The sequence below is a fragment of the Heterodontus francisci genome, chromosome 11, assembly GCF_036365525.1.
Source record: "Heterodontus francisci isolate sHetFra1 chromosome 11, sHetFra1.hap1, whole genome shotgun sequence".
Lineage (NCBI taxonomy): Eukaryota > Metazoa > Chordata > Chondrichthyes > Heterodontiformes > Heterodontidae > Heterodontus > Heterodontus francisci.
The window spans coordinates 79,397,171-79,422,955 of NC_090381.1; the positions used below are offsets into that span (position 1 = coordinate 79,397,171).

Here is a 25,785-nt window from a genome sequence, read left to right on the forward strand (position 1 = left end):
AAGTTATCAAATTATTTTCTGTTTCTGAACTTCCTCATTCTAGCCTGAGAAACTTTGTTACCATTCTTGTCTTGACTTAGCTTTAATATTGATTGAATATCCCTATTGGAGCGTGTTGTTATTATTGTTCATATTAAATGTGCTATGCTATATGTACTCACTGGGCTTCACATTCTGTGTATCCTGCCTTTAAGGCTTTGTTTGATATGTTTCACTCAAAAGTACTCACATCTACTTGAACTTCGTCTCTGGAAGAAACTCTGCAGACCAATTGATTAGACCAACACTTCAGGTGATACAGAAATTCATGCAGCACAGAAAATCATAGTTGGTCTCGAAACTGATTCATTTCAAGAGCACCAATTGCAGTCTGCTCTATATTATCCCATTTAGTCAGGAGAAAGCATTGAGGTTTTCTGTGACTTATCAGCATTTCTTTCCAGTTCTTGCTCTCGAACCTTGGCATTATCAGGCACCAAAAGGATCAATTTACATTTAACTGGTAATGCAGGTTAAACTTTGGGTGGTCTATTTGTACTTGGGCTTATTCGGGGGGCCTTCTGTGTTGCAATTCTTTTTACTCTCTACTGCCACGTTTAATTTTAAGAATACATCGGTTTGATGGATCTTTATTTCTCTTTTGATAATTGGTTATCAGCATCTGCCATTATAGATGGTGTCATTTTTAAAAAATAGTTGTTTTGAAAATTTAACCTATTTTATTCTGTAAGGAAGTAGTTGCTGTTGTTTGATAGATATGTGGTGAATATCATAATTTGAGATATGAGGTATAGCTAATTATATGAATATTATCAAGTCCTCTATGCCTCATACATATCAGTGCAAATTTCCTAGTGTCTTTTGTTTTATGGATGATATGGTCCTTTTAAGCTATATCTGCTCTTTTTATAATTTGGATAGAAAGCAGAACCTCCAAAACTACTACTTATACAACCAGGTGATACAAAGTAGCCTGTGTTTTGTTACTCAGTCTTTTATCTGGTAATTGCAAGTCCTTTTCACCAGGCTCCTATTTGAACAGAAGGTATTATCACAATTACTATTTTTAGATTTAGACATTGATTAGGTTTACAGCAACTGACCATGACTGGCATAGCTGAAACTGACTGCTTTTTATAAATTATTTCAGTAATTATGGTGCAATAGCATATGTAAAATGATCATTATGCATAAAAAGGTGATTAATCTTCAGCAATGCCATTTTTAATTTTGACTTCAAGGGTCTGTTACATGAATAAAATAATAGGACATGTGTAGGTAAAGCTGAAACCAAATCCAACACAACAGAATTAAATTCACCAAAAGATGTTGGTGCCCTAACCTGCTGGTAACCTAATTTGATGATCTAAACAAGCATTTATAAGAAAAAAAATGTAATCAGACAAAAAACGTTCTCTATGTTCAGATTGATACTCGTGGGCACAGGAACACAAGCCTTGGAGACAACATGGTAATAATATATATCCTGGTGAATGTTTGAAGTGTAAATGTGAAGAATCTTCCAAAGTACAATTGGTCGAACAATTACATTTTATGCATGTTTCTGCAAGTTTTAATTTTGAACCTATTCTTACTAGAGAGAACAGTTAGACCACCTGAACTAATGCTGGTGTGAAGAATGCGAGAAAAATGAAGATTTATTGAGGTTTAAAGAAGAAAGGGAGAATCAGAAGTATATAATGTACAGTGGGGGTGGGGTCCAATCTAATGGTTAACTCAGAAGCTTAAGTTAGTAGAAGCATAAGAAATATAGTCTGACAGTTTAAGTATGTTTGAGGATAGCTACCAGTTAGGAACATGGTGAGCCAAGGTAGAAGAATATTCTAGAGTCCTTCATTCTATTGCATTGTGTAAAGGGCAGGCTGTGAATGAATCTTTTGTTCCTGTCAGAAGCAGAAGATTTTATAAAAAGAATCGTAAGACCTGAACCGCTAACCTTATCTTTCTCTCTGCTTAGATGCTGTGTAAGACAGAAATATAAAACCAAAGACAGAAATATAAATCACTTTCCATCTTTGCTATTAAAATTATTTTATCAATTATTTTATATATATATATATATATATATTCTTTGGGCCTCCTTATCTCGAGAGACAATGGATACGCGCCTGGAGGTGGTCAGTGGTTTGTGAAGCAGCGCCTGGAGTGGCTATAAAGGCCAATTCTGGAGTGACAGGCTCTTCCACAGGTGCTGCAGAGAAATTTGTTTGTTGGGGCTGTTGCACAGTTGGCTCTCCCCTTGCGCCTCTGTCTTTTTTCCTGCCAACTACTAAGTCTCTTCGACTCGCCACAATTTAGCCCTGTCTTTATGGCTGCCCGCCAGCTCTGGCGAATGCTGGCAACTGACTCCCACGACTTGTGATCAATGTCACACGATTTCATGTCGCGTTTGCAGACGTCTTTATAACGGAGACATGGACGGCCGGTGGGTCTGATACCAGTGGCGAGCTCGCTGTACAATGTGTCTTTGGGGATCCTGCCATCTTCCATGCGGCTCACATGGCCAAGCCATCTCAAGCGCCGCTGACTCAGTAGTGTGTATAAGCTGGGGATGTTGGCCGCTTCAAGGACTTCTGTGTTGGAGATATAGTCCTGCCACCTGATGCCAAGTATTCTCCGAAGGCAGCGAAGATGGAATGAATTGAGACGTCGCTCTTGGCTGGCATACGTTGTCCAGGCCTCGCTGCCGTAGAGCAAGGTACTGAGGACACAGGCCTGATACACTCGGACTTTTGTGTTCCGTGTCAGTGCGCCATTTTCCCACACTCTCTTGGCCAGTCTGAACATAGCAGTGGAAGCCTTACCCATGCGCTTGTTGATTTCTGCATCTAGAGACAGGTTACTGGTGATAGTTGAGCCTAGGTAGGTGAACTCTTGAACCACTTCCAGAGCGTGGTCGCCAATATTGATGGATGGAGCATTTCTGACATCCTGCCCCATGATGTTCGTTTTCTTGAGGCTGATGGTTAGGCCAAATTCATTGCAGGCAGACGCAAACCTGTCGATGAGACTCTGCAGGCATTCTTCAGTGTGAGATGTTAAAGCAGCATCGTCAGCAAAGAGGAGTTCTCTGATGAGGACTTTCCGTACTTTGGACTTCGCTCTTAGACGGGCAAGGTTGAACAACCTGCCCCCTGATCTTGTGTGGAGGAAAATTCCTTCTTCAGAGGATTTGAACGCATGTGAAAGCAGCAGGGAGAAGAAAATCCCAAAAAGTGTGGGTGCGAGAACACAGCCCTGTTTCACACCACTCAGGAGTGGTGTGAAACAGGGCTGTGTTCTCGCACCCACACTTTTTGGGATATATATATATATATATATATATTAGCCTTTATAGCTTTGTCAAATCAGTTATTTGGAGCTTGTCATGTTAATATTGTACTTACAGAATGAGTGAAAACAATATCCCATTGAATTATGGAAGTAGTGACTCTCAACAAAATGTATTTTCCTTACAAATGAATGTTTATCTCAGATCATAAGATAAATAAGGAGGGGGATGGACATTTACCCTGTTTTCGCTCATCTATTTGTAAAAGGTTACACAGAATCATACGATAAAAACAAAGATAACAAGATGCCATATTGAGTCATGCCTGGTTTATAATAAAATGACCATGAACTTTGTGATGCTCTGTAACAATTATTTAGATTCTTTCTGTTTGGCAGTGATGTACTGTATAAAAAGTAAATGTATTGCTGGACTGAAATCTTGTACTGTAGCCTATTATTTTCTTGGCCTAGAACCTTTACCCATATCTCTCCAGTTTTACATTAGCTGGCTGTTGGCTTGAAGTGGAAAGATTATTTGCTAATGAACCAAATTTGTACATACCAATTGTACTCAATTAGTACACCTGCTGTCTACGATAGCAACATATGTCTTTCAAGTTTCATAAAGATGTACTTTCAGGAGGGGCTGTATTTGTGGTACAAAGTAGTTTACACATTATTTAAAAACAACACATCTATAAAGCAGGTGTTCAGTTCTTGCATTATTTAAGTAATGCACGTTGTGAATGCTTGCTTCGTACTCCAATGAAACCCTTTTAACTCTTTCTTTTTCTGTTAAGAAAATATAAGTGTAATGAGAAGCTATCACCATATATTGAGTTCTTTTATGTTGTCTGATGCAACATAAATGAGATGTGTGGAATCCAGTTGGTTGAAGATCTCTAAACAGGTTTATTAAACAGCTAACTATTATGTACAGTACAGAGCTAACTATTTACAGTACTTGTTACCAGGGTGTTACAGTTGCAGAGTGGCTCTGGTTCTGAGTCACATGACTGCATCCTGGTACTTAGCTCATTAGCATACTAACACCTTAAAGAGATATCACTCTTAAAGACAATCATACAGTAAATAAATTATAAGTATTGCCATTTTCCCCTCTGGATTTTTGCTCTGTTACACAAAGTAAACACGAAGTTCTAGAGTGTGAAATCATTTCTTTTCATTTCCCCTCTTGTTCCTTTGCAAATTATTTTAAATCTGGTTATCGATTGACTTGCTCGAGGAAACAGTTTGTCCCTACTTGCTCTATCAAAACTCCTCATAATTTTAAATACCTCTATTAAGTCTTCCCTTAATGTCTCTGCTTTAGGAACATAGGAGCAGGAGTAGGCCATTCAGCCCATCGAGCCTGCCCTGCCATTCAATATGATCATGGCTGATCATCGAAGCCTTTTTCCCACACTATCCTCATATACCCTTATGTCATTTGTATTTAGAAATCTGTCAATCTTTGCTTTAAACATACTCAATGATTGAACTTCCACAGTCTTCTGGGGTAGAGAATTCCAAAGATTCACAACCCTCTGAGTAAAGAAATTTCTCCTCATCTCTGTCCTAAGTGGCTTCCCCCTTATTTTGAACTTGTGTCCCCTAGTTCTAGACCCCCGAACCAGGGGAAACTTCTTAGCTGCATCTACTCTGTCTATCCCTTTAAGTATTTTGTAGGTTTCAATGAGATCACCTCTCATTCTTCCAAACTCTAGAGAATACATCCCCAGTTTCCCCAATCTCTCTTCAGAGGACAGTCCCGTCATCCCGGGAACAAGTCTGGTGAACCTTTGCTGCACTCCCTCAATGGCAATAATATCCTTCCTAAGGTAAGGGACCAAAACTGCACATAGTACTCCAGGTGCGGTCTAACCAAGGTTCTATACCATTGAAGCAAGACTTCACTACTCCTGTACTCAAATCCTCTTGCAATAAAGGCTGACATACCATTCACCTTCTTAATTGCTTGCTGCACCTGCGTGTTCGCTTTCAGTGACTTATTGACAAGGACACCCAGGTCCCTTTGTATATCCACACTTTCTAATATCTCACTATTTAAGAAATACTCTGCACATCTGTTCCTCTTACCAAAGTGGTTAACCTCACATTTTTCCACATTATATTCCATCTGCCACGTTCTTGCCCACTCGCTAAGTCTGTCCAAATACCCTTGAAGCCGCTTCGCATCTTCCTCACAACGCACATTCCTACCTAGTTTTGTGTCATCTGCAAACTTGGACATACTACATTTGGTCCCCACATCCAAATAATTGATATATATTGTGAACAGCTGGGGCTCAAGCACTGATCCCTGCAGTACCCAACTAGTCACAGCATGCCAATGCGAAAATGATCTGTTTATTCTTACTCCCTGCTTTCTGCCTGTTAACCAATTCTTAATCCATGCCAGTATATTACCTCCTATCCCATGTACTTTAATTTTGTGAACGAACCTCCTGTGGAGGACTTTATCAAAAGCCTAATGAAAATCCAATCTGCTCATAACTGAAGCCCTTCATTCCTGGTATCATCTTGGTAAATGTCCTCTCTACCTTGTCATCCTTCCTAAAGTGTGGTGCCCAAATTGTACACAATACTGCAGCTGAGGCCTGACTAGTGATTTATAAAGGTTAATTACAAAGTCAAGTAACCCTATTTGCTGTTTAACTGCCTTCTCAATTTGCTGTGGCACCTTCAAGGAGTTGTGAATATGTACTCTCCGATACCTCTGTTCTTGTATACCATAAATAGTACAATTTAGATTATACTAGATCTCCATGTTGTTTCTTTCAAAATAGAGTCATAGTCATTTACAGCAAAGAAGGAGGCTATTCAGCTCATCGAGTCCATGCTGGCTTTCCAAGGAGCTATTCAATCAGTCCCATTCCTCTGCTCAATTCCCATAGCCCTGCAAGTTTATATCTTTCAAATGCCCGTCCAATTTCCTTTTGAAACCATTGATTGTCTCCGCTTCCACCACCCTCGTGGGCAGCGAGTTCCAGGTCATTACCACTCGCTGTGTAAAAAGTTTTTCCTCACATTCCCCCTGCATCTCTTGCCCAAAACCTCAATCTGTGTCCCTTAGTTCTTGTACCATTAGTTAATGGGGACAGTTTTTCCTTCTTGTCACTTCACACTTAATCTGCATTAAATTGCTGTTTGTCTTCCATTTCACCAGTCTCTCTATGTCCTTCTGAGGTCTGCTCATTGTTTACCATTTTGCCAAGTTTTGCATCATCCGCAAGCTTTGAAACTGTACTCCCTCTACCCAAGTCCATTTATATGAAGAAAAGCAATGGTTCTAATACCGACTCCTGAGGGAATCCCACTGCATACTTCCCTCCAGTCAGAAAAACATCTGTTCACTATTACTGTCTGCCTCCTATCTCTTTTCTAATTACATACCCAAGTTACCACTGTTCCTTTAACACCACATGCTTCTATTTTCCACATAAGACTATGTGGTACTTTATCAAATACCCTTTGAAAGTCCATATATATAAATCTTTTATCAAATACCCTTTGAAAGTCCATATATATAAATCTACTGCACTCTTCCTCAAGCCTCTGTTACTTCATAACAGAATTCTAAACGCCACCACAGAACTCTGACGTAAATGGCGAGTCTGGTGGCTTTTGAATCCATCTCCTTTGAATGGCTTTTCAACCATTATTTAGAAGTTCAGTGGGCTATCCATTGTACCACAGAGCCGATCACATGTCTTAAAGGATTGGCTGTTCTATGAACTCTCAATTGCGGCATTTCCCCATTCTGCATTGCCATATAAGGACTGTGCACTGACCTATTATGGCTTTAGAGCCATGCTCTGGAGCCATCCACATTAATCACCTGTTCCTTTCTGCTGGAAAGAATCTTAAGGTGAGAGGCATTTGTCATGAAAATTAAAATCTAATATTTTAAGTTCTGAACAAAATGCCTCCTCTGGCTGTAGTGACTCATTCACAACAGCAGAATAGGCTCTCTAACTCATACGTGCTAACTGTCAGTTTTTCAAGTTGATAGCATTTCGATCCACGCATCAGCTTTTCAGCATTTCACAGGGGGGAAAAAAGCTCTGGGATTGGAGGTCATCAGCCAAAAAAATCAGTTGGAGGGCAAGGCTGGAGGCTATTAAAACTAGTCATAGTAACTGTTTATTTTCATTCAATTAATGCTTCTGTTAAAATATCAGCTAGAGGAATGTCATGAGTGCAGTAAACCCCTGTGATTATAACCAATCTGTTTTAAGGTTTTAAACACAGAAAATATTTCAAATGCACAGCAGGTTGATTAATATCTAAAAGAGAAAGGATAGATTTTGTTGTGACCTTTTTTATAATACTCAATTCTAAGCTTTTGTTTTAATGATTTCAACTCACCATTGCCCTTATTGAAGCTACTTAAAACAAACAGGAGCGTCATGTGCCAAAGCAGGGCACCCAACTACGTCTGCAGTTAGTTAGACTTGTCCTTGCACATGTAGGTTTAAATTTTTTTTTGCATGGCAAGTTATTGAAAGTGTGAGCTGCTAACGATGCAGTGAAGAAAACTGGGAATCTGGGACCTGAGTGAACAGGGCAAGCAACTGTGTATCTACTTAACGAATCAGATTGAAGGATTGTGAAATTAACAGCACAAGGACTAAGAAGAAAATGTAAACGAGAATGGGTGAACTCAATGTAAAATCAGATACAGAAAAAGAAGTAAGAGAGGAAAAGTGAGACAGAAAGGAAAAGTAAAAATAAATTTTACATTTTTATAATCATTAACAACAACCTGAAGGAATGAAACCCTGAACTTGTAATTTTTAGTGGCACATTGTTAAATGGGTTAAAAGGGTACATCATGAAACTGAAACTGGGATTTTGTGCGGCTGTCAAGGATGGGAATGGTGGTGGGAGGGGGCTGGAGAATCGCAACGCAGGCATCCGCCCGGAAATCTGGCATCACGACGTCTGTTCTGGATTTTGTCTGTGGTGGGAAAGCACAGTGGCAGCAGTCTTGCTGCAACGCGATGGGCACCTTTTTTAAATTGCTGAGATGCTGATTTAAATATATTTAAATATCATTATAAGCAATTTAATGATCAATGAATGATTCTGTGAACAACGGGCGGCACTGACATGCCTCCGATTTCATGGCCAGTGAAACCTGGCAGCGCAAAGGTGAGAGAGCACATTGATGCAACGGGTAGGCAGCCTGGAACACTGCTCCAAAGGGGAAGAGATCATTGTGGGACCATGTTGCTGCAGGCTCTGCAAAGGGGTCGGGGATAGCGGGGGCTCTGCAAACGGGTCGGGGGTAGCAGGGGCTCTGCAAAGGGGTCGGGGTAGCGAGGGCTCTGCAAAGGGGTGGGGGGTTGCAGGGGCTCTGCAAAGGGGTGGGGGGTTGCAGGGGCTCTGCAAAGGGGTCAGGGGTAGCGGGGGCTTTGCAAAGGGGTCGGGGGTAGCGGGGGCTCTGCAAAGGGGTGGGGGGGATAGCGGGGGCTCTGCAAAGGGGGGGGAGCTGCAGGGGCTCTGCAAAGGGGCCCGGGTACCAGGGATTCTGCAAAGGGGCCCGGGTAGTTGGGGTTCTGCAAAGGGGTTGGAGGTAACGGTGGCTCTGCAAAGGGGTCTGGCGTAGCGGGGACTTTATAAAGGGGTGCAATGTGAGTTTGGGGGGGGGGTGTCAGTTTGGGATTGGCAAACTGCTTTGTGATTGATCTGTGTGATCACAGCTGGAACAGAGGGTGGGCCATCATCGAGGCTGGGATCAGGGGTCCATGAGTGACTTCTTCTTCTTTGGCCTCCTTGTCTCGAGAGACAATGTGTAAGCGCCTGGAGGTGGTCAGTGGTTTGTGAAGCAGCGCCTGGAGTGGCTATAAAGGTCAATTCTAGAGTGACAGACTCTTCCACAGTTGCTACAGATAAAATTGGTTGTCGGGGCTGTTACACAGTTGGCTCTCCCCTTGTGCTTCTGTCTTTTTTCCTGCCAACTGCTAAGTCTCTTCGACTTGCCACACTTTAGCCCCGCCTTTATGGCTGCCCGCCAGCTCTGGCGAACGCTGGCAACTGACTCCCACGACTTGTGATCAATGTCACAGGACTTCATGTCGCGTTTGCAGACGTCTTCAAAGCGGAGACATGGACGGCCGGTGGGTCTGATACCAGTGACGGGCTCGCTGTACAATGTGTCTTTGGGGATCCTGCCATCTTCCATGTGGCTCACATGGCCAAGCCATCTCAAGTGCCGCTGGCTCAGTAGGGTGCATATGCTGGGGAAGTCCATGAGTGACTACATCAACGGAATTGACACATCTTCATGTACCAAGGCAGACTGAGGCTAGATGGGTAGAGCTTCGCACAAAGGAGGCAAGAGAGAACCTCGCAACTCATTTGCAGCCATCCTTCTGTTCATTCACAAAGTGAAATAAAGGCTCACCTGAATGTCTGAGCTCTGTCTCATTCTTTCCATTTGTGGTCACTGTGTTGCATGTGGATGCAATGTGCGCTAGTGTCCATGGGGGAGTATATGTTAACGAAGGCTCTCATCACATTGACATGTTAATGAGGGCTGTGGTCACATTAGCATTGCCCTAAGGTGGAAGGGTGAGGTTTACATCTCAAAATTAAGGCATGGCTTTCAGACAATGAAGCCTGAAGATTTGAACAAAGGATCTTTTAATTATTCAACACAAAATGTATAATCTACACCTGTGAAACCCAAAGTGATGCTATGTGCTCATTTTAATATGTTTGCCAGTGGTCCTACATGATGTGATCCAACTGGGCTGGAGGCAGGCTGCTGATCAGTCTGCCCCTTAGCCTGTGATGACTTTGGCAGATGTCCTCTGGCTGCCTGAGGCCTGGATGGCCCCGGCTGCCTGGAGAAGTCCGGGACTGGTGCTGGACTCTTCTCCGGCATCGTGACTGCTGGACCTAGGCTCATTGGCTGAGGGGATGAGGAGCCTGGTCCCACACTTGGAACGTCCTGAGGGGAGCCCCCAGATGTGGCTGTCAGCCTCTCCTCCCCCCTTTTGAAGGCTCTCTTGAGCCTCTTGGTTCACCAGAGAAGGACCAGGAGCTGCAGAAGCATCCGGATCTTGTTCCTTCTGTCACCTTGCCACTGCTCCGCTGAACTTATGTCCAAGGCGATGGTGTGCAGGTCAGCACAGATCTGTGGTATCTGGCATCTATGAGGGACACCAATCCCTCGATGGAGGAAGCCATGTACTCATAGGCCTGAGACATGGCAGCACTCACGGCATGCATGGACTCCTCCATCATCTGCTCATGGCTCCGTATGGCTTCTGGCATCTCTGCCAAATTTTGCCCTATCCCTTTCTGCAACTCCAGCATACCCTGTGCTGTTGACACCAAATACTTGTCATCATCCTGGGCACAGCATTGGCCTGGCCACTTGCAGTCCTCCGACAGTTGTAGGCCTCGGCTGGCTCAGCCTCAGCCAGCTACTCGTGCGTGTGTGTGGTGCTCACACCAGATTGTGATCCTGATTCTAAAGCTGAGCAGAAACCCACCAAGGTGAAAGTATCTGTGCTGGTGGAGGGTGCAAGAGAGTCATGGGATGGTGCGTCCTGAGTCCTCCTTCACCTCAGAGGTGGACAGCTGTCCCCCAGTGGTTGCAGACCCCTGCAAATGGCTGCCTGCATGAGAGAACACAAACGTGTGGGTTAGACTGTGTAGTTCTCCTGATGTCTACCCATCGTTATGTGGGTCTCCAATATTGATGAGCATGCCAACAAGAGACAATCCTCACTCTCTTGTGCAGGGACTCCAATCTCCCCGTCAGCTATTGAACTGCTGCCCTGGTTGCCCGCCAGCTCCAAGGCCTCTTCCTCGGCAGAGGTCGGTGGATGTACATCTGGGATTCCTCCACCTGTCCGGGCCATCCCCCTCCTGTTGTGGGCCTTCTTGTCCTGCAAACGGCAGGATGGAGATGGTAGAGAATGGCACAGAGATCAGCATGACAGTTTAGCTCTTTTCAGAACCGTCATCCCGCACTGGGGACTCTAAAGTCTCTCAAGCTGTCCCTCGCTGTGAAGAGAGTTAAGGGGGTGGGGGGGGAGGTTCAGGTGAGCTATGAAGGTAGGTGCCCTCTGGCCGAGAGACAGCCATGCATCTATCAGGATGAGATAGAACCCTAGCCACTCAACCAACTCTGCAGTGCTGCTACCCTCCCCATGTCATGCAACCTCCCGTGTAGTCTCATGCAAAGCTCAGAAAGACAGTAGTATAGAGCACTCGTGGACAAAACGCAGTAGGTCATTGAACCTCTTCCTTCATTGGACCCAGTTGCACTTGGTGACCCCATGGCTGCTAACCTCCTCAGCAATCTCCTCCCAGGCTTGCTTAGTCAGGAGGGAGGACCTCTTTTTGCCATCATGGGGGAAGAGAACCTCCTACCTTTCCCTTGTAGCCTGGAGGAGGATCTGCAAGGAGGCATCACTGAACCATAGAGCCTATGTCTTACCTCGGCCATAGTCTTCCGCCCTCCTTGGGGTGGGAATGGGGGGGGGAGGGGGTTGGTGGGATACAGGAACCAGTCAGACAGGGTTGTAGGCTGCACAAAGCTGAAAATGATTCCAAGGCAGGAGTGAATGCAGGGCTGGCACCTCTTTAAATATGGCACCAGCGCCTGTCCTGGAGTCATCTGACGCCATAATCAACAAATCGCCTTCCACCCCTGCCACGGGGGAGATGGTGGCAGAGTGGTAGAGTCACTGAACTAGTAATCCAGAGGCCTAGTCTAATGCCCTGGGGACATGGGTTCAAATCCCACCAGGGGGAGCTGGTGGAATTTATATTCAACTAATTGATAGAAACAAAATCTGACATTGAAAGCTAGTCTCAGTAATGGTACCATGGAACTATAATCAATTGTAGAAAAAACCCATTTGATTCACTAATGGCCTTGAGGGAAGGAACTCTGCTGTCTATACCTGGTCTGGCCTATATGTGACTCCACAGCAATGTGGTCGACTCTCAACTGCGCTCTGAAATGGCCTAGCAAGCCACTCCGATGTCTAGGGCAATTAGGGATGGGCAACAAATGTTGGCCAGCGAAGCCCACATCCTATGAAAGAGTGAAAAAAGGAACGATCGCGGGGTCCCATACCTTACCTATGCAAAATGGAAGCCAGCTGCATTATTGCAGTGGGGCAGGTGCCTACGTGACAGATGGGAACAGTGGCATTTGCCAGGCCTGCCACTGGGATTAGCGGGAGGCTCATTAAATTCAGGCTGGCATGTGGGAGCAGCGCTCCCTCTCCATTGCAGGTAAGGATCTGGTCATCAAATGCGAGGTGCTCACGGTGTTGCTGTACGTGGCACAGGTCTGGCCCATACTCTGCTCCTGCGCCATGGAGTTCACTCAAGCCAACTTCTGCTTTATCTGGAGATTGAAAATGGTTTGTGTCCGCAGGGACACAATGTTCAAACTTCTAGATAAAAGAGGAAAGAGCGTACCCAACATCGCCCTTGTCCTGATGGCCACCTTTGTCTGCGGCTGCATCAGGCTGTGCGTAAACCCCTGGTACGCAAACACCAAGTGTCACTGTGCTGAGCTTCTATCTGTTCCCAGTGTTGTGAAGGATGGATCTGGCGAGATTGCTGCGGAATGCTCCATTCAGCTGGACTGTGCTGTACCATCTGTCCCTTGTGGAAAGCTTTGTACAGGAAAACACCTTTGACCACAAGTCCATCAGGCAGTGGTTCACATGGAACATCCGCAAGGTCTTATGGGAAAAGGAGATGGTGGATCCTGTCGGATGGTTATCCCTGAGAAGTCTGTCAGACTCATTTGGCAGAATGCCTCATCGCCAGAAATTACAAACAAGCACCAAGATGTAGCTTGGCTGATGGTGAGAAGGGTCCTCCCTGTCAGATCCTTCCTGCACACCTGGAGTTTCACTGACTCCGCACGCTGTCCTCAAGGTGACTGTGGTGGGGAAGAGACCGTTGTCCACCTCCTTCTGGAATGTGCCTTTGCAAAGAAGGTCTGGAGATACAGTGGTTTTTGCCGAGGTTTGTCCTGAGCAGCTCCACACTGCGGGACTCTGTGCTCTACGGGCTGTTCCCAGGAACACACACCGATATAAACTTCAAATGCTGCTGGAGGACCATCAACTCGGTGAAAGACGCATTTTTGTCTGCCCGGAACTTTCTGGTCTTCCAGTGCAAACAGCTGTCCATGACCGAGTGTTGCAAACTGGCACATTCCAAGGTCCAGGACTATGTTCTGAGAGATTCACTAAAGCTGCTACAAAGGCTCAATGGGGAAAGGCCACTGTGTAAGGCCCACCTGCCACAGTGAACCGAGAGGCTAGAAATCGTGTGAAGCTCCGTGGGCTGTATGCACCAGAGAATGTTTGACAAGTAATGTAAATATAGCTTGAAATGGCAACTGTAGTGAGGCAGCTTACGTACTGTTTTGAAAGAAACTGATGAGTATCGCATTTTATGTAATGTCAAATTTGAAGTGATATGTAATGTATTTTTACAAATTTTATGAATACAGTACATTTTTGGGAAAAAACCTATACTGAAATTGACTAGAGTTAGATGTCTGTGGTGAGTTTAGTTCATATCTGCTGTGCAAATACAGCAACTTCATGCCATTCAATGCATTGCATTGGTGAGGTAGACAGCAAGATGCTGCTTTCATGGAACTACTCTTAAGGCAATTTTTGGATTTTTGAGTTTAATGGCACATCTGCCCTTTGTCTGAAATTCATAGGCACATAGGAGCAGGAGTAGGCCATTCAGCCCTTCGAGCCTGCTCCGTCATTCTAAATCATGGCTGTTCCTGTACCATTTGTGCAGAGATAATGGTGAGCACCATTGGCCTCACTGTTACTTTGGCAGCCAGTTATGGCTCATGTTGTTTGTTTAAAAGTTAAATCAGCATAACCTCCATCCAGATAATCCTACTTCTGTCTCGCCTCCTATGAGTGTGGGATAGTGATAGATGTGATATTGAGCCAGGTTACTGCAGATTATTGTAGATGTGTGTTTTAAAAGGTTTCAATTAATAGATTAACATGATGTCTGGGGTTAGATTCCCAATAAAAAGAACATGGTAAGGTTGTACTGATATTCCTGCAATTACTTCTATTTTCATACTTAAAATATCTGTACCTTTTCAACGATGAAGAAAGTTTCTCTTGAATAGGCTGAATTACAGTCAGCTCCAAAAATGCTAGAAACTGCAGCGAATAAAGTGTCCAAAATTACACATTTTGTGGGCGTGGGAGAGACACATCCCCAGACTGCACCAGCAAATTCAAGACAGGTGGATCGATATTTGCAAAAATTTGACACTGAGGCATTAGAGATGCTTTGGGTTGTTGTACATCCTCTACAAATTTAGACTAGCCAGGTGAACTTTCTGGTCTTGTACATTCACATAATATTATGCAGTCAGAAAAGGTAGAAAGTGGAAAACAGCAGCATGCACTTAAGCTTTGTAAATACTATGGATAAACAATACATGATCTGTTTTGCTAATTTTCAGATTAAAATCATTAAAAATCCTCCTAAACTTGTATTACGTGAAAGCAGTCTTTCCAAAGACCTGATTTTAAACTCCCACCTCAAATCGCCAGGCCTCATGTTGACGAATCAGGTGAGCCTGCTGCTCACCCCAGCACCCCCGCACTGACCTCCTCCCCAAGTTAAAATCAGGCCTTAAGATTCATCTAAAGCCATTAATCAATGTCATGACACTGCTCATTGGAAATGTGAGCTTAAATTTACATCGCGAATTAAATGATGGTTCGATTAATACAGTGAAAATGCAACTTCTTACATAAGTAGTTGCTGACAGATGACATTGAACAATTTCTTTCAGCATGCCATGCAGGATGGCAAAGAAATAAACACACTAAATGCTGGAAATACTCAGCAGGTCTGGCAGCACCTGTGGAGGGAGAAACAAAGTTAATGTTTCAGGTCTGTGACCTTTCATCAGAATCCTGGAGGCAAAGAAGCTTTATTAATGTGCATTTTTTAATGGAATGGTGAAAAATTAATTATAATGTACATCGCTACAAATTAGACAAGTAAAGTGGACAGATTTAAAGATATATGCACTGAGGACTCCCTGGACTCCAGTTTAACTTTAATTATAATTGCTTGTTTCCACAGCTCAGAAATGGATGTACAGTGGCCTGGAGCACAATGTTTTTCTGCAGTACTTGGCCTGGGTCACTTACCCTGTTGTCCTTATAACCTTCTCAGCAGGATTTGTCCAGATTGTTGCTCCTCAAGCTGTAGGTATGTGCCACTTTTTATGATATGGAAGAAATAAAAGATGTTAATGTATATGCTGCAATAATTAAAAGTAACATAACTTTGATCATTTCAGTGTTATGACTCTTCTATAAATCATTTATACCTTTTTCTTTCATCAATGCAACTCCATCACTGCCCTCAAAGGTGGTCTTCAGTTAATGAATACTTGCTTCAAAGATCTGAACTGTGAAATGTCAATGAAGAAGTGTCTCACAAAATTGTTATGACACTATTTTGTACATGATCTTAAAATAACTTATACCAGTGTGCAACAGGGAGACGGTGGTGTACTGGTAAAGTCGCTGGACTAGTAATCCAGAGGCCTAGGCTAATGACCTGGGGACATGGGTTCAAATCCCAGCTGGTGCAATTTAAATTCAATTAATTAATAAAAAGAAATCTGGCATTGAAAACTAATTGAAAGCTGTTCTCTCAGTAATGGTGCCATGAAACTATTGATTGTCGTTAAAAACCCATCTGGTTCACTAATGTCCTTTAGGGAGGGAAATCTGCCATCCTTACCTGGTCTGGCCTAGATGTGACTCCAGATCCGCAGCAATGTGGTTGGCTCTTAACTGCCCTCTGAAATTACCTAGTAAGTCACCCAGTTGTCAAATGCAATTAGGGATAGGCAACAAATGCTTGTACATTCCATGAAAGAATTTAAAAAAACATTTTTAAAACAATTATAATCTCATGCAGTAATGAGAAATAGGGGAACTGATGAATGGATCATACAGCACATTAACCCACATGGGTGATGCGAGCCAAGCCTCTGCTTTGTTACTGCTTCTGACCATTTCAAACAGAGCTAAAATTCACATTATCCCTAAGTTACCGATGTTTACTATTGCATTAATTATAGCTGGAACCCGGTTGTTTACCCGTGTATGTGTATTTTTTTCATGACGTGGTGGTGGGGGGTGGGGCTTATTCCCTGTTTTTTGGCAGTCTATTTACATTTATGATTTTGCTACAAATAGCAAACAAAGGAAATCTTACTCTGTGGAGATCTTTACTGTGAAAGTTAGTTGTAATTGTCATTAACCTGTTATTCTCGCACTTTTTGTTTGATATTGGTCTGGAGTTTTCTGCACTAATAATGGTAAGGCTGTTGGTACTCACTGTTATTACAATGTAAAGCTAACAGCAACTTCTGATGTCTGATATGCACAGTTAAATGTGGAAATCCAGAAGTTGTTGTCAGAGGTACCCTGCTCCTCCATAGGCTTTGCTGTTGTAGTCTTTGCAGATGGAATCTGCACAGAGGTCACTGTAAATGCATTAACCTAGTCTAATTACTCACTATTCTTGCTCTAAAGACAGATTTAAAAAGTTAGGGTTTATTCAGTCAGGAGTAACTGAGCCTTTAATGGTGCAGTAGTGATAAGTACTGCTGAACAACCTCTGTAGCCCTGAAAAAAAAATAATTTTAGAAGGGCAGAGCCTCATTCCCTTAGAAGAAAGTTAATTTGCAGATTTTAAATTTTTTTTGGAGTTTTTTGTTTTTAGTCTCTACTTTAATCCCATGTGTATGTCCAAATCTTTATTTTGCTTCCTGTACCATCATTTAAATGTCATTTATATTTCCTACTTTTTACTTCTGGTTTACAGTCTCAGTAAGAATTCTTCAATCTGATTGGTTGACGAGCTTCCTTGCTCAAAGATACCAGTTCCCCTGCAGAGGACGCCACATTAAATCAGACACCTGAAAAGTAGAAATCTCCACTGACAGGCCCGCAAAAGGTATCTCGGCAACTGTTCACTAGGTGAGCAGCGAAAGCCAGTCCTTTGAAGCAGACAGCAAAATCTGGGCCAATATAACCTGTTTTCATTGCATATAACTATGAAAAATAAACACAGCTCCCTTTGTTTAAATGGGTCTGTGCTCTCTGAATAATCACCCCTCATAAATATCACTCCCAACATCTTTGACGCTGACACAATGCTGAAGTTAATTCAGAATAAGTATTATAGTCCATAGCTTGACTGGAAACTACCACTGTTCTTTCCTCTCCCCACCAAAAAAAAAAGTTTTACATTTTGCCTTAAATAAAAATCAATACACAAAGCTGAATCTACAGTCTTGCCAATTCCAAAAAGAAAAGACTTTGGAGATCGTAAGAATAATATGTATTCAGATTGGAACCTAATGTCCAAAAGTTGTTTGTTTAACTTGTATAAACTCAATAACGACCTATCACTGTTCTGTCTCACCAATTCAGAGAAAACCTTTTAGGAAATTATAAGTTGGTAGATATTGGATGACATGTTTCAATGTCATGCTTTGTGAGAAATATAGCAATAACCAACATAGGATCTGAAATGTTCCCAATACCTGCTGGCAATCTAAGAGTAATATGTTTTGTAAAAATTTCTAATAACTTTCTTATACAAACTTAAAATGGCTTTTATACACTAACCTGCTTGAATGTACGTACAGAGTATTGGTGTAACAATTGCCATCAATCAACACATTTTGACATGGATCAATGGGTTTGCATCATGATTTGTTGATTACAGCTGACGCATCAGACGAGACCCCATAAAATGAAGAGGTGCCCCTTTCACAGGGATGGAGAGAAAACTAGAGATAGAATCAACTCTTCACATCTTTTAATGCTGAGTTACAGAGCACACTTTACATGGCCCAGAAGTAAATTGACCAGTCACTTTCATGAAGAAAATTAATGATGGAAGTGGAAGCAAAGTGATTTACCCTTAGGGCTCAATTTAGTCAGGGTGGTGAGGGTCCTGACAACGGGCTTGAAAGCTGGGGGCAACCCGGCCTCGGCTGTTTGTGGGGGCCCCGGCTGCATTTTGGGTACATCCAGCAACTAACTAGTTGCCATCAGGACTCATGTCCTTTAAAGGACGAAAGACCCCCTCCAAGAGCTGGCAGCTCTTCAGTCTCAGCAGCGCCACTGGCACTGCACCCAGCTGAGAGGATGCAGCGATAGATGCTGCCCTTGCAACAAGATGAGTGGGGTCTGGAATCACCAGGACCCACTAGGCAGACCCTGGCAAGGCGGAGGAGGGATGGGGATGGTGAGGGCAAGGGGGAGGTGTTTCCGTGGTGGCGGCCATTGTTGCTGGGGGACCCCTCCATGGGCCACAGAGTGCCTCATTAGGAGGGCCCCCCTCCTGAGACCGCAGGGAGGCCTCCAGGGTTCACCACGCGGTCTCCTGCATGCAGTGGAGGGACCACCCACCGCTGGTAAAATGCCAGCAACAGTGGGAAGAGGTCCTTAATTGGCCACTTAAGTGGCTCAATTGGCCTCTGGGCAGATGGGCCATCCTCCACCTTCCCCACCACTGGTAAAATGCCAAAGCAGTGGGAAAGTGACAGGAACTCAACACCCCCGCCCCCCAATGCCCCCCTCCCGCCTTCCTATGCCATTTTATGGGCACCCACACCACTGTCCCCCCATCCCTAACGGGCAGGTAAAATCCAGCCCTTAATGTTTTTGCTCAGCCATCAGTGGTCCAGGACTGCTGGTTTTGACCAGTTTCACTGGACAACAAATCAGAATTGCACCAGAGTTCTAAATACTTCATCGGTCTCTGCCTGTTTCAGACGGGCTCGTCCTAAAATCGCAATAGGTGGGCTCAGGCAGCAAGTCAGTGGTAAATTATTAAAAGAAAATCTGTCTTGCTACTGCCCTATTCAGGCTGAAAATGGGATGATTATGGGACCAAATTTGCAGTCTATATTTTTCTCTCTACAACTGTTAGATGATGAGGGGGGGGGGGGGGTGGTGAAAAAGTGTGTTCTCTGCTAATAGGTCAAATGGAAATGGGTCAACTGTTTCAATAATTATATAGATCTGGAGGATTGACATGGAATTAAACAATCAGTACCATAGAGGGGAAAGGTCACCAGATCGACCCACATTGTACCATAGCAGCTTTGAGTAAAATGAAGTGTTACGACCAGGTGAGAAAGAGGTCTAGAGTTCCTTTTCAGCTTTCACCTGGTCTTACTGTAACAGGGTTTTATTTTTAAACAGTGTTTTTAGCTCCCCCTTGGTGAATCCTTGTTCAATGCTTTCCAATTATAAGGTAAAGAAATGAGCACCAACAGTCTTTCTTAGGTTTAAAGAAGAAAGGTGAAACTTTAGTAAACCTAAACTCTAATTCGGTTAATGCCTACGGATACATGATGTGCCCACGCTAGCATGCATACACAATATACACATGGAGATAGGGACAGAAAGAGCAGAAGAAAAATAAAGTGGAAAAGTTTGAGGCAATCTCTGAAGAGGGTTTTTTTGTTACTGTGCTTCGAGCTCGCTGTAGTCCTTGATTGTAGGTAGATCTTGCTTTTTGTTGGGGCCCAGTATTCTTCTTAAAACTTGTTCACTGTAGGAGACTTTTCTCTCTTGGGGTTCATGTGTCTTCAGGGGGTTTTGGAGTTCCGTGAGAAAGAGATGGGAGCAGACAGGAGAGGAGGTCTGCCTCAGTCCAGGAGCAAGTAGCTTTCTGCCAATTCAAACACTGTCTCTACAACTTAAAACTCCCAAGTTGGCCAGCCGGGTGGTCACCTGACTGACTAGTTTGACCAGATCTGTTTTGAGGATTGTATGGGAGCAGGGGATAGCTCCTTTGTACCAACACTGTCTGCTAATATGCAAAAATGTCTTTCCGGCCAGGGGCTTGGCAATTCCATGTAACAGGCGTTCTCTTCTTCCCAGCAACAATTTGAAATTTAATGTCCATGTGGTGAAATTAATGTGCCTCATTCTTGGCAGGTGGGTGCCTGCATGACAGAAGTCAAACCACTGCATAACCAGGGAAAGCTGACTGCTCTTTAAAATAGTGATGCACACATAATCACGCGTGGTTGCACTGAACTGATGCAGAGGTTTCTTGGACTATAGTTAAAAAATCAAGAGCCAAGTTTACGCCAAAGATCAGGGCGTCTAAATCCATTATAGTTGTACCATTTGGATCCAAACTTTTACGTTGTTTTAATTAGGTGAATCACTGAAAGGCTAATTTAGACATCCCGATTGATTTATTGGTTCCTGCCAGTCCAGCATACTCTGCATTTTCACTCCATTCCTCTTTGCCCACCTGTTTTAGCACCAGAATTTCATAGGCCTTCTTCTATGCTTTGTCCCATATCATTAGTCCATCCATCACAAATACAACACACGCCTAAAAATATCATTAACTTTGATTTAAAAAATTACTTTAAAAAGAAAATGATGAAGAACTATAGTATAAAAGACAGGGCTTCATTTGACAAATCTCATCCTTTATCTTGGCTAAATAACTACCCAAGAACATATCTACTGCTTCTGCCATTTCAAATAGCATTCAAAATCAAGTTACATTTCAAAGCAAAAGATCAGGCTTAATTTTTTGCTTTGCTAAGATAATTATATTGTCCTGTCCTTAGATGCATGTGCAAACCACCTGCCACGCTCATTCTGAGAGGGCCAATAGGCACCCTCCTCCAGGCTTCTGCCATTCATGATCTGATTGTTAGAGAGTGTGTAAGAGGAGCCAATGTTGATAATCCTTCAGTTGTTCTCCACTTCATGCTGGAAAACACCAGGCCTCTGCAATATTCAGCCTTCACCCCCAACAACATGGCTGTTGGCAAAAAGTCAATGGACTGTATTGTGCCGTTGCACCACTTTTGAAACTGAGTGAATTGTGAATTAAATTGTGCATCACTGCATTAAATCCAAATCCCACTCCAGGTAAGCAAAAATGCTTGAAATAGTAGTAATAATATTATTCTGATTTGACCGTCCTGCCTGGGTAGTGCTACTGCCTCCTAGGGAGGCACTGGAGTGTGGGGATAACTGTTTTGTATTTGTTGCAAATTGTTGTTAATGAAGCGAAGTCTGCTTGTAAACACAACAACATGAATGCCAATAATATATCTGACAGCACAAGAACGTTGCAAATTATTATTGGGTCTAAGCTCAAGATATTTTTATGGAATGTTTCCATTGCTGCTGCACTTTGTCGTTTCATTAATCTCAAATGCATAACCACATTGTTTTTTTTTGCCATTGTGACAGTGTGTAACTGATGAAGAGTGACAGCCTGGGGTCTTACTTGAATAATGCATTATTGATCCTATTTGGAAAAGAAATGAAAATTGAATCTTAATAATGCAGTTTACGTGACTTGTACTGAATGTTCCATTAAGCACGAGGTTAGATTAGCAGAAGATCTGCACCACAGTCTACACTAACAAAACGTGTTGGCTACAATTTCCAAATCTGTTGAATAGTCTGCTACTGAAAATTAACTGTTGAATAAAGTGACAGGAACACACCAAGTGCTGATGCATTTAATTGGATAACTGTAAATTAAAATGGAGAACTGAAATCTGAAAACTGAAAAGCAGAAAAGCTGGAAATAAACAGCATTTTATTTTGCATCTGTTAGGAGAAAGGACAAGTTATGATGTGTACCCTTCAACAGAACAGATAATGAAGGGTGCACATTCATAATGTCATAACCTATTTTTTCTCTTTACAGATGCTAACAGACTTAATTATGTGTTGCTTTATTTTGCTTCTGTAATTGTATGTTGTGCTAACTTACTTTTGATGGAGTAAGATCATTGCGGAATGTCTTTTGGTGCATGGTTACAAGGGTATTTAGTGCTGTTGGGGCTTTTCTATTTCTTCAGAAGCCACTGTCATCTTTAATATACTGAAAAGGGCAGAGGCATAACAAACATCTCTGATTGATATCACTACAATGCTTGGGTAAACTGGAAAATTGCTTATTTAAAAAAAAATGTATGAAGTGAAATTTGGTGCTCAAAAGTAATCATGTCTACAAAGTATTATGTGCAGTGTTAACCTATTCACATCCAGATCCTAGTTAAGATTGAGATTGTCCATGCGCAATTGTCATTTCTGAATAAACCACCAGTTAGACAACCTTAAAACTAAACTTGCTACAGTAAAGTTTTTCTGTTTGTAAACTATAGTTAACTTAATACAAACCAATGTTTAACTTTTTGTTATCCCATTATATCTGTTGAAATGCACTTTGAAATATTTAGTGAGCGGATTACTTCCGAATAATCAATTGTGTATTATCTCTCAAGAATCTGTTGGTGATGAGTGTGATTTTGTTACATATTTAAATTGTATACAGTGAATCGTCCATTAGTATCTGCCAGAATGTCCATGGACAGCAAAAGCAGAAGGGGAAGTTCTCCTCTTTGGAGTTGAGTTTTGCTGGAGTATGACTTCCATCCTCTCTTCCCTGCCTGACTCATTCTCCTGGGTCAGGACACATTATAGATGCAAGACAGGCTTTTAGTAAGAGCCTGGTGGCCCTAGGAAGAGGCAGCAAGCGGGCAGAAAGATGGAAAATCCACTGGAAACCTGGGCCTGACTCCCACGCCACCATATACTTGCAGCAGTGGGGAAGAAAGAAGCTGTCCTGATGGGTAGGGGAGGGAAATCTCAGCTGTAGTGCAGTGCTGATAGGCCTTCCCACTTGAATTTTGTCACATTTTCTGCTGTGCTCCTACCTATTTTGGGCAGGATCATTCAGAAGAATTTCTCCCATTAGAAAGCTGCATGAAATACCCTGTGAATTCCAGCAAATCTTAAGCATAAAGTTTCTGTGACTGTCAGAGCAAAAAAGAATTCTTCCCACTCACATTACAGTAAAAAAAAATTCTGAGATACAGTTGCCATGACAGTTTACTCATCCACACTACTATGCAGCCCTAAAAATAACATTATATAATGAACACTCACAAATTCAACAGTTCAGATAAAATCTCAGCAAGCCATTAACACATCCTATCTTGCAATTGCTCCAGTTGCCTTCTTATACACACTCATGCACCTAACTAGACCCCTTGTACACCCTATATAAATCTCACGTAGCCTTGTGCTAAAGCCACAATCAGCCATTCAGGTTAATTGCCTCTCCCACTGTCCAAAGTGCTGCGGAATTTTAAATGCACTTTTTTACTCCCCCACCCCCCCCCCCCAAAACAGCAACATAGCAGAGAACCAGGAAGCTGTGGCCATGCCTTGTGATTTTACCTCATTTCCCCAATGTTTTACAGCACACTTAGCTGTCATCGTTACCTTGGCCTTGTGGCCGAATAAAATCCATCATTCAGCAGCCAGACATAGCTCTGCAAAACACATCTGCAACAGCTTAGCTGGGCTGCCCTCACTTGCTCAGTGACAGGACATTCCTGCCAACTGGCATTAACTTTTATCAAGAATGTCACTATTTATTTTCTTCTGACTTGATGAAGAGCCTTGCTGCATTTTTCTACATTAAAGGTGCTATATAAATGTAAATTGTTGTGTATTTGCCGCAACCAATGAATTACATTTGAAGTGTTAGAAATCACTGTTCTTATGTTGGCAAATGCCGCAGCCAAATGTACCCAGCAAGATCCCAGAAAATGAGATGGACAGCTCATTAATCTGGCTTCCTAGTGTTGTTGACTATGAAAGGAATGTTGGCAAAGACATTGGGAGAACTACTCTTTGACTAGTGCAATGGCGAGCTTTACATCAATTATCTGAAATCTGCTGGAGTGTAAACATTTTCAAAGACTTTCATAGAACAGAAATAGCTCAAAAAAGAGAGCGTGATAACATCTCTTGTGATGCAAACTTTCGCAGGGCCTTCGGGAATGACGAGGTATAGAAAAAGATTTCCATGGAAGTCAGCAAGTCAAGTATTGATTGGAGATGGTTTTGAAGTATCACAAATGCATATTCATGGCTGAAATGGTAGATGGTAAAAAAAAGGCTCAAAGAACAAGGAAGATCAGTAAATGCCAGAGCCTGATTGTTCACATCTGGTGTGATGTCCCAATCATCTCTGCAGGGCTTGGAACACACCATCATATAGTAACGCCCCCACTTTGCCAGCACCAAAGGTTTGAGTGTGGCAGCACTCCATCACTTGCCCACAGACTCAGTTTTTTGTTTCATATTTATTTTGTCAGTCACTTTTTTGCCAAGTCTGAAATAGGCAGGGAAATTCACTGATCCCATACGGAGTGATATACTGTGCTGACAGTAATGTGGGTCAGAGACTCAGTTCTATTGTAGCCCCATAATGTCCATTCTGTCCTCTTTACAAAGCAAGATGATTTCACTCGGAGTGCAGGATCAGTGAATTTCAGCAATACTTTGATTTATAACTTTGTGGCTATTTTCCTTTAAATTTTAGCTTTTCCTTTGGTAAATTCCAACTTACAAGCCCAATTTTCCAAAATATCCCCTGTGATCTGTGAACTATTTTGTTGTGTTGGCTTACATGTTGACTACTAAAGTACCAACTCCTAAAAGTATGAAGGTATTGAAAAGGGCTTGAATCCACAGAAAATTATATTTTTCAAGAAAATGTTGCCTAAATGTTGTGTGGAGTTTGCAAGTTCTCCCTGTGTCTGCGTGGGTTTTCGCCGGGTACTCCGGTTTCCTCCCACCACCAAAAGACTTGCAGGTTGACAGGTAAATTGGCCATTATAAATTGCCCCTAGTATAGGCAGGTGGTAGGGGAATGTGGGGATGTGGTGGGAATATGGGATTAGTGTAGGATTGGTGCAAGTGGGTAGTTGATGGTCGGCACAGACTCGGTGGGCCGAAGGGCCTGTTTCAGTGCTGTATCTCTAAATAAATGCCAGAGAAAGGTAGGTCAAAATATCATCTGTGGGTTTTACAGAGGAGCTTTAGGCTGAATGTTAGTTTTATAGCAAATAGTGAGTAATTAGCTAATAAAAAAAAATCCTAATTAGGACTTTAAGAAGGGTTTTTTCATATTAGCCATGCATCAGGGAAATAATATTGTAAGTAGATAATTGGAAAATTTTACAACAAAGGGGAATGGGTATGACAATTGAAAATCCAAACTGTTTCAACTCCATCCTTTGAGAAGTAATGAGATTTACAAAACGTATTCTGAGATAATGGCAAGTAATGGATTTTTTTAACCACACAATTTCTTTTAATTGAAAGTCATATCACATGGACACGTCAGGTATTGTACAGCATTTTACCAGGACTCTTCAAACGTTTTCCAGTTGCAGAAGGGTTGATAATCAGAGGACACAAAATAAAGGTAATTGGCAAAATAATCAGAGGCTGGATCAGTTGCTACGATCTGGGAGTGCATAGGCTGAAAGGATAGTGGAAGCAAACTCAGTGAACACTTTCAAAAGGGAGT

The 25,785-nt window shown here is 42.6% G+C and overlaps 1 protein-coding gene across 2 annotated transcripts in view; it reads left to right on the forward strand.

Moving 5' to 3' along the window:
- Positions 1 to 25,785, forward strand: part of LOC137375323 (chloride channel protein 2-like) — a 495,095-nt gene that overhangs the window by 148,669 nt on the left and 320,641 nt on the right. For both annotated transcript variants that reach the window (XM_068042304.1, XM_068042305.1), the window contains exon 3: positions 15,451 to 15,579. In XM_068042304.1, coding sequence (XP_067898405.1) covers positions 15,451 to 15,579 — 129 coding nt within the window. The remainder of the gene's footprint in view (positions 1 to 15,450; positions 15,580 to 25,785) is intronic.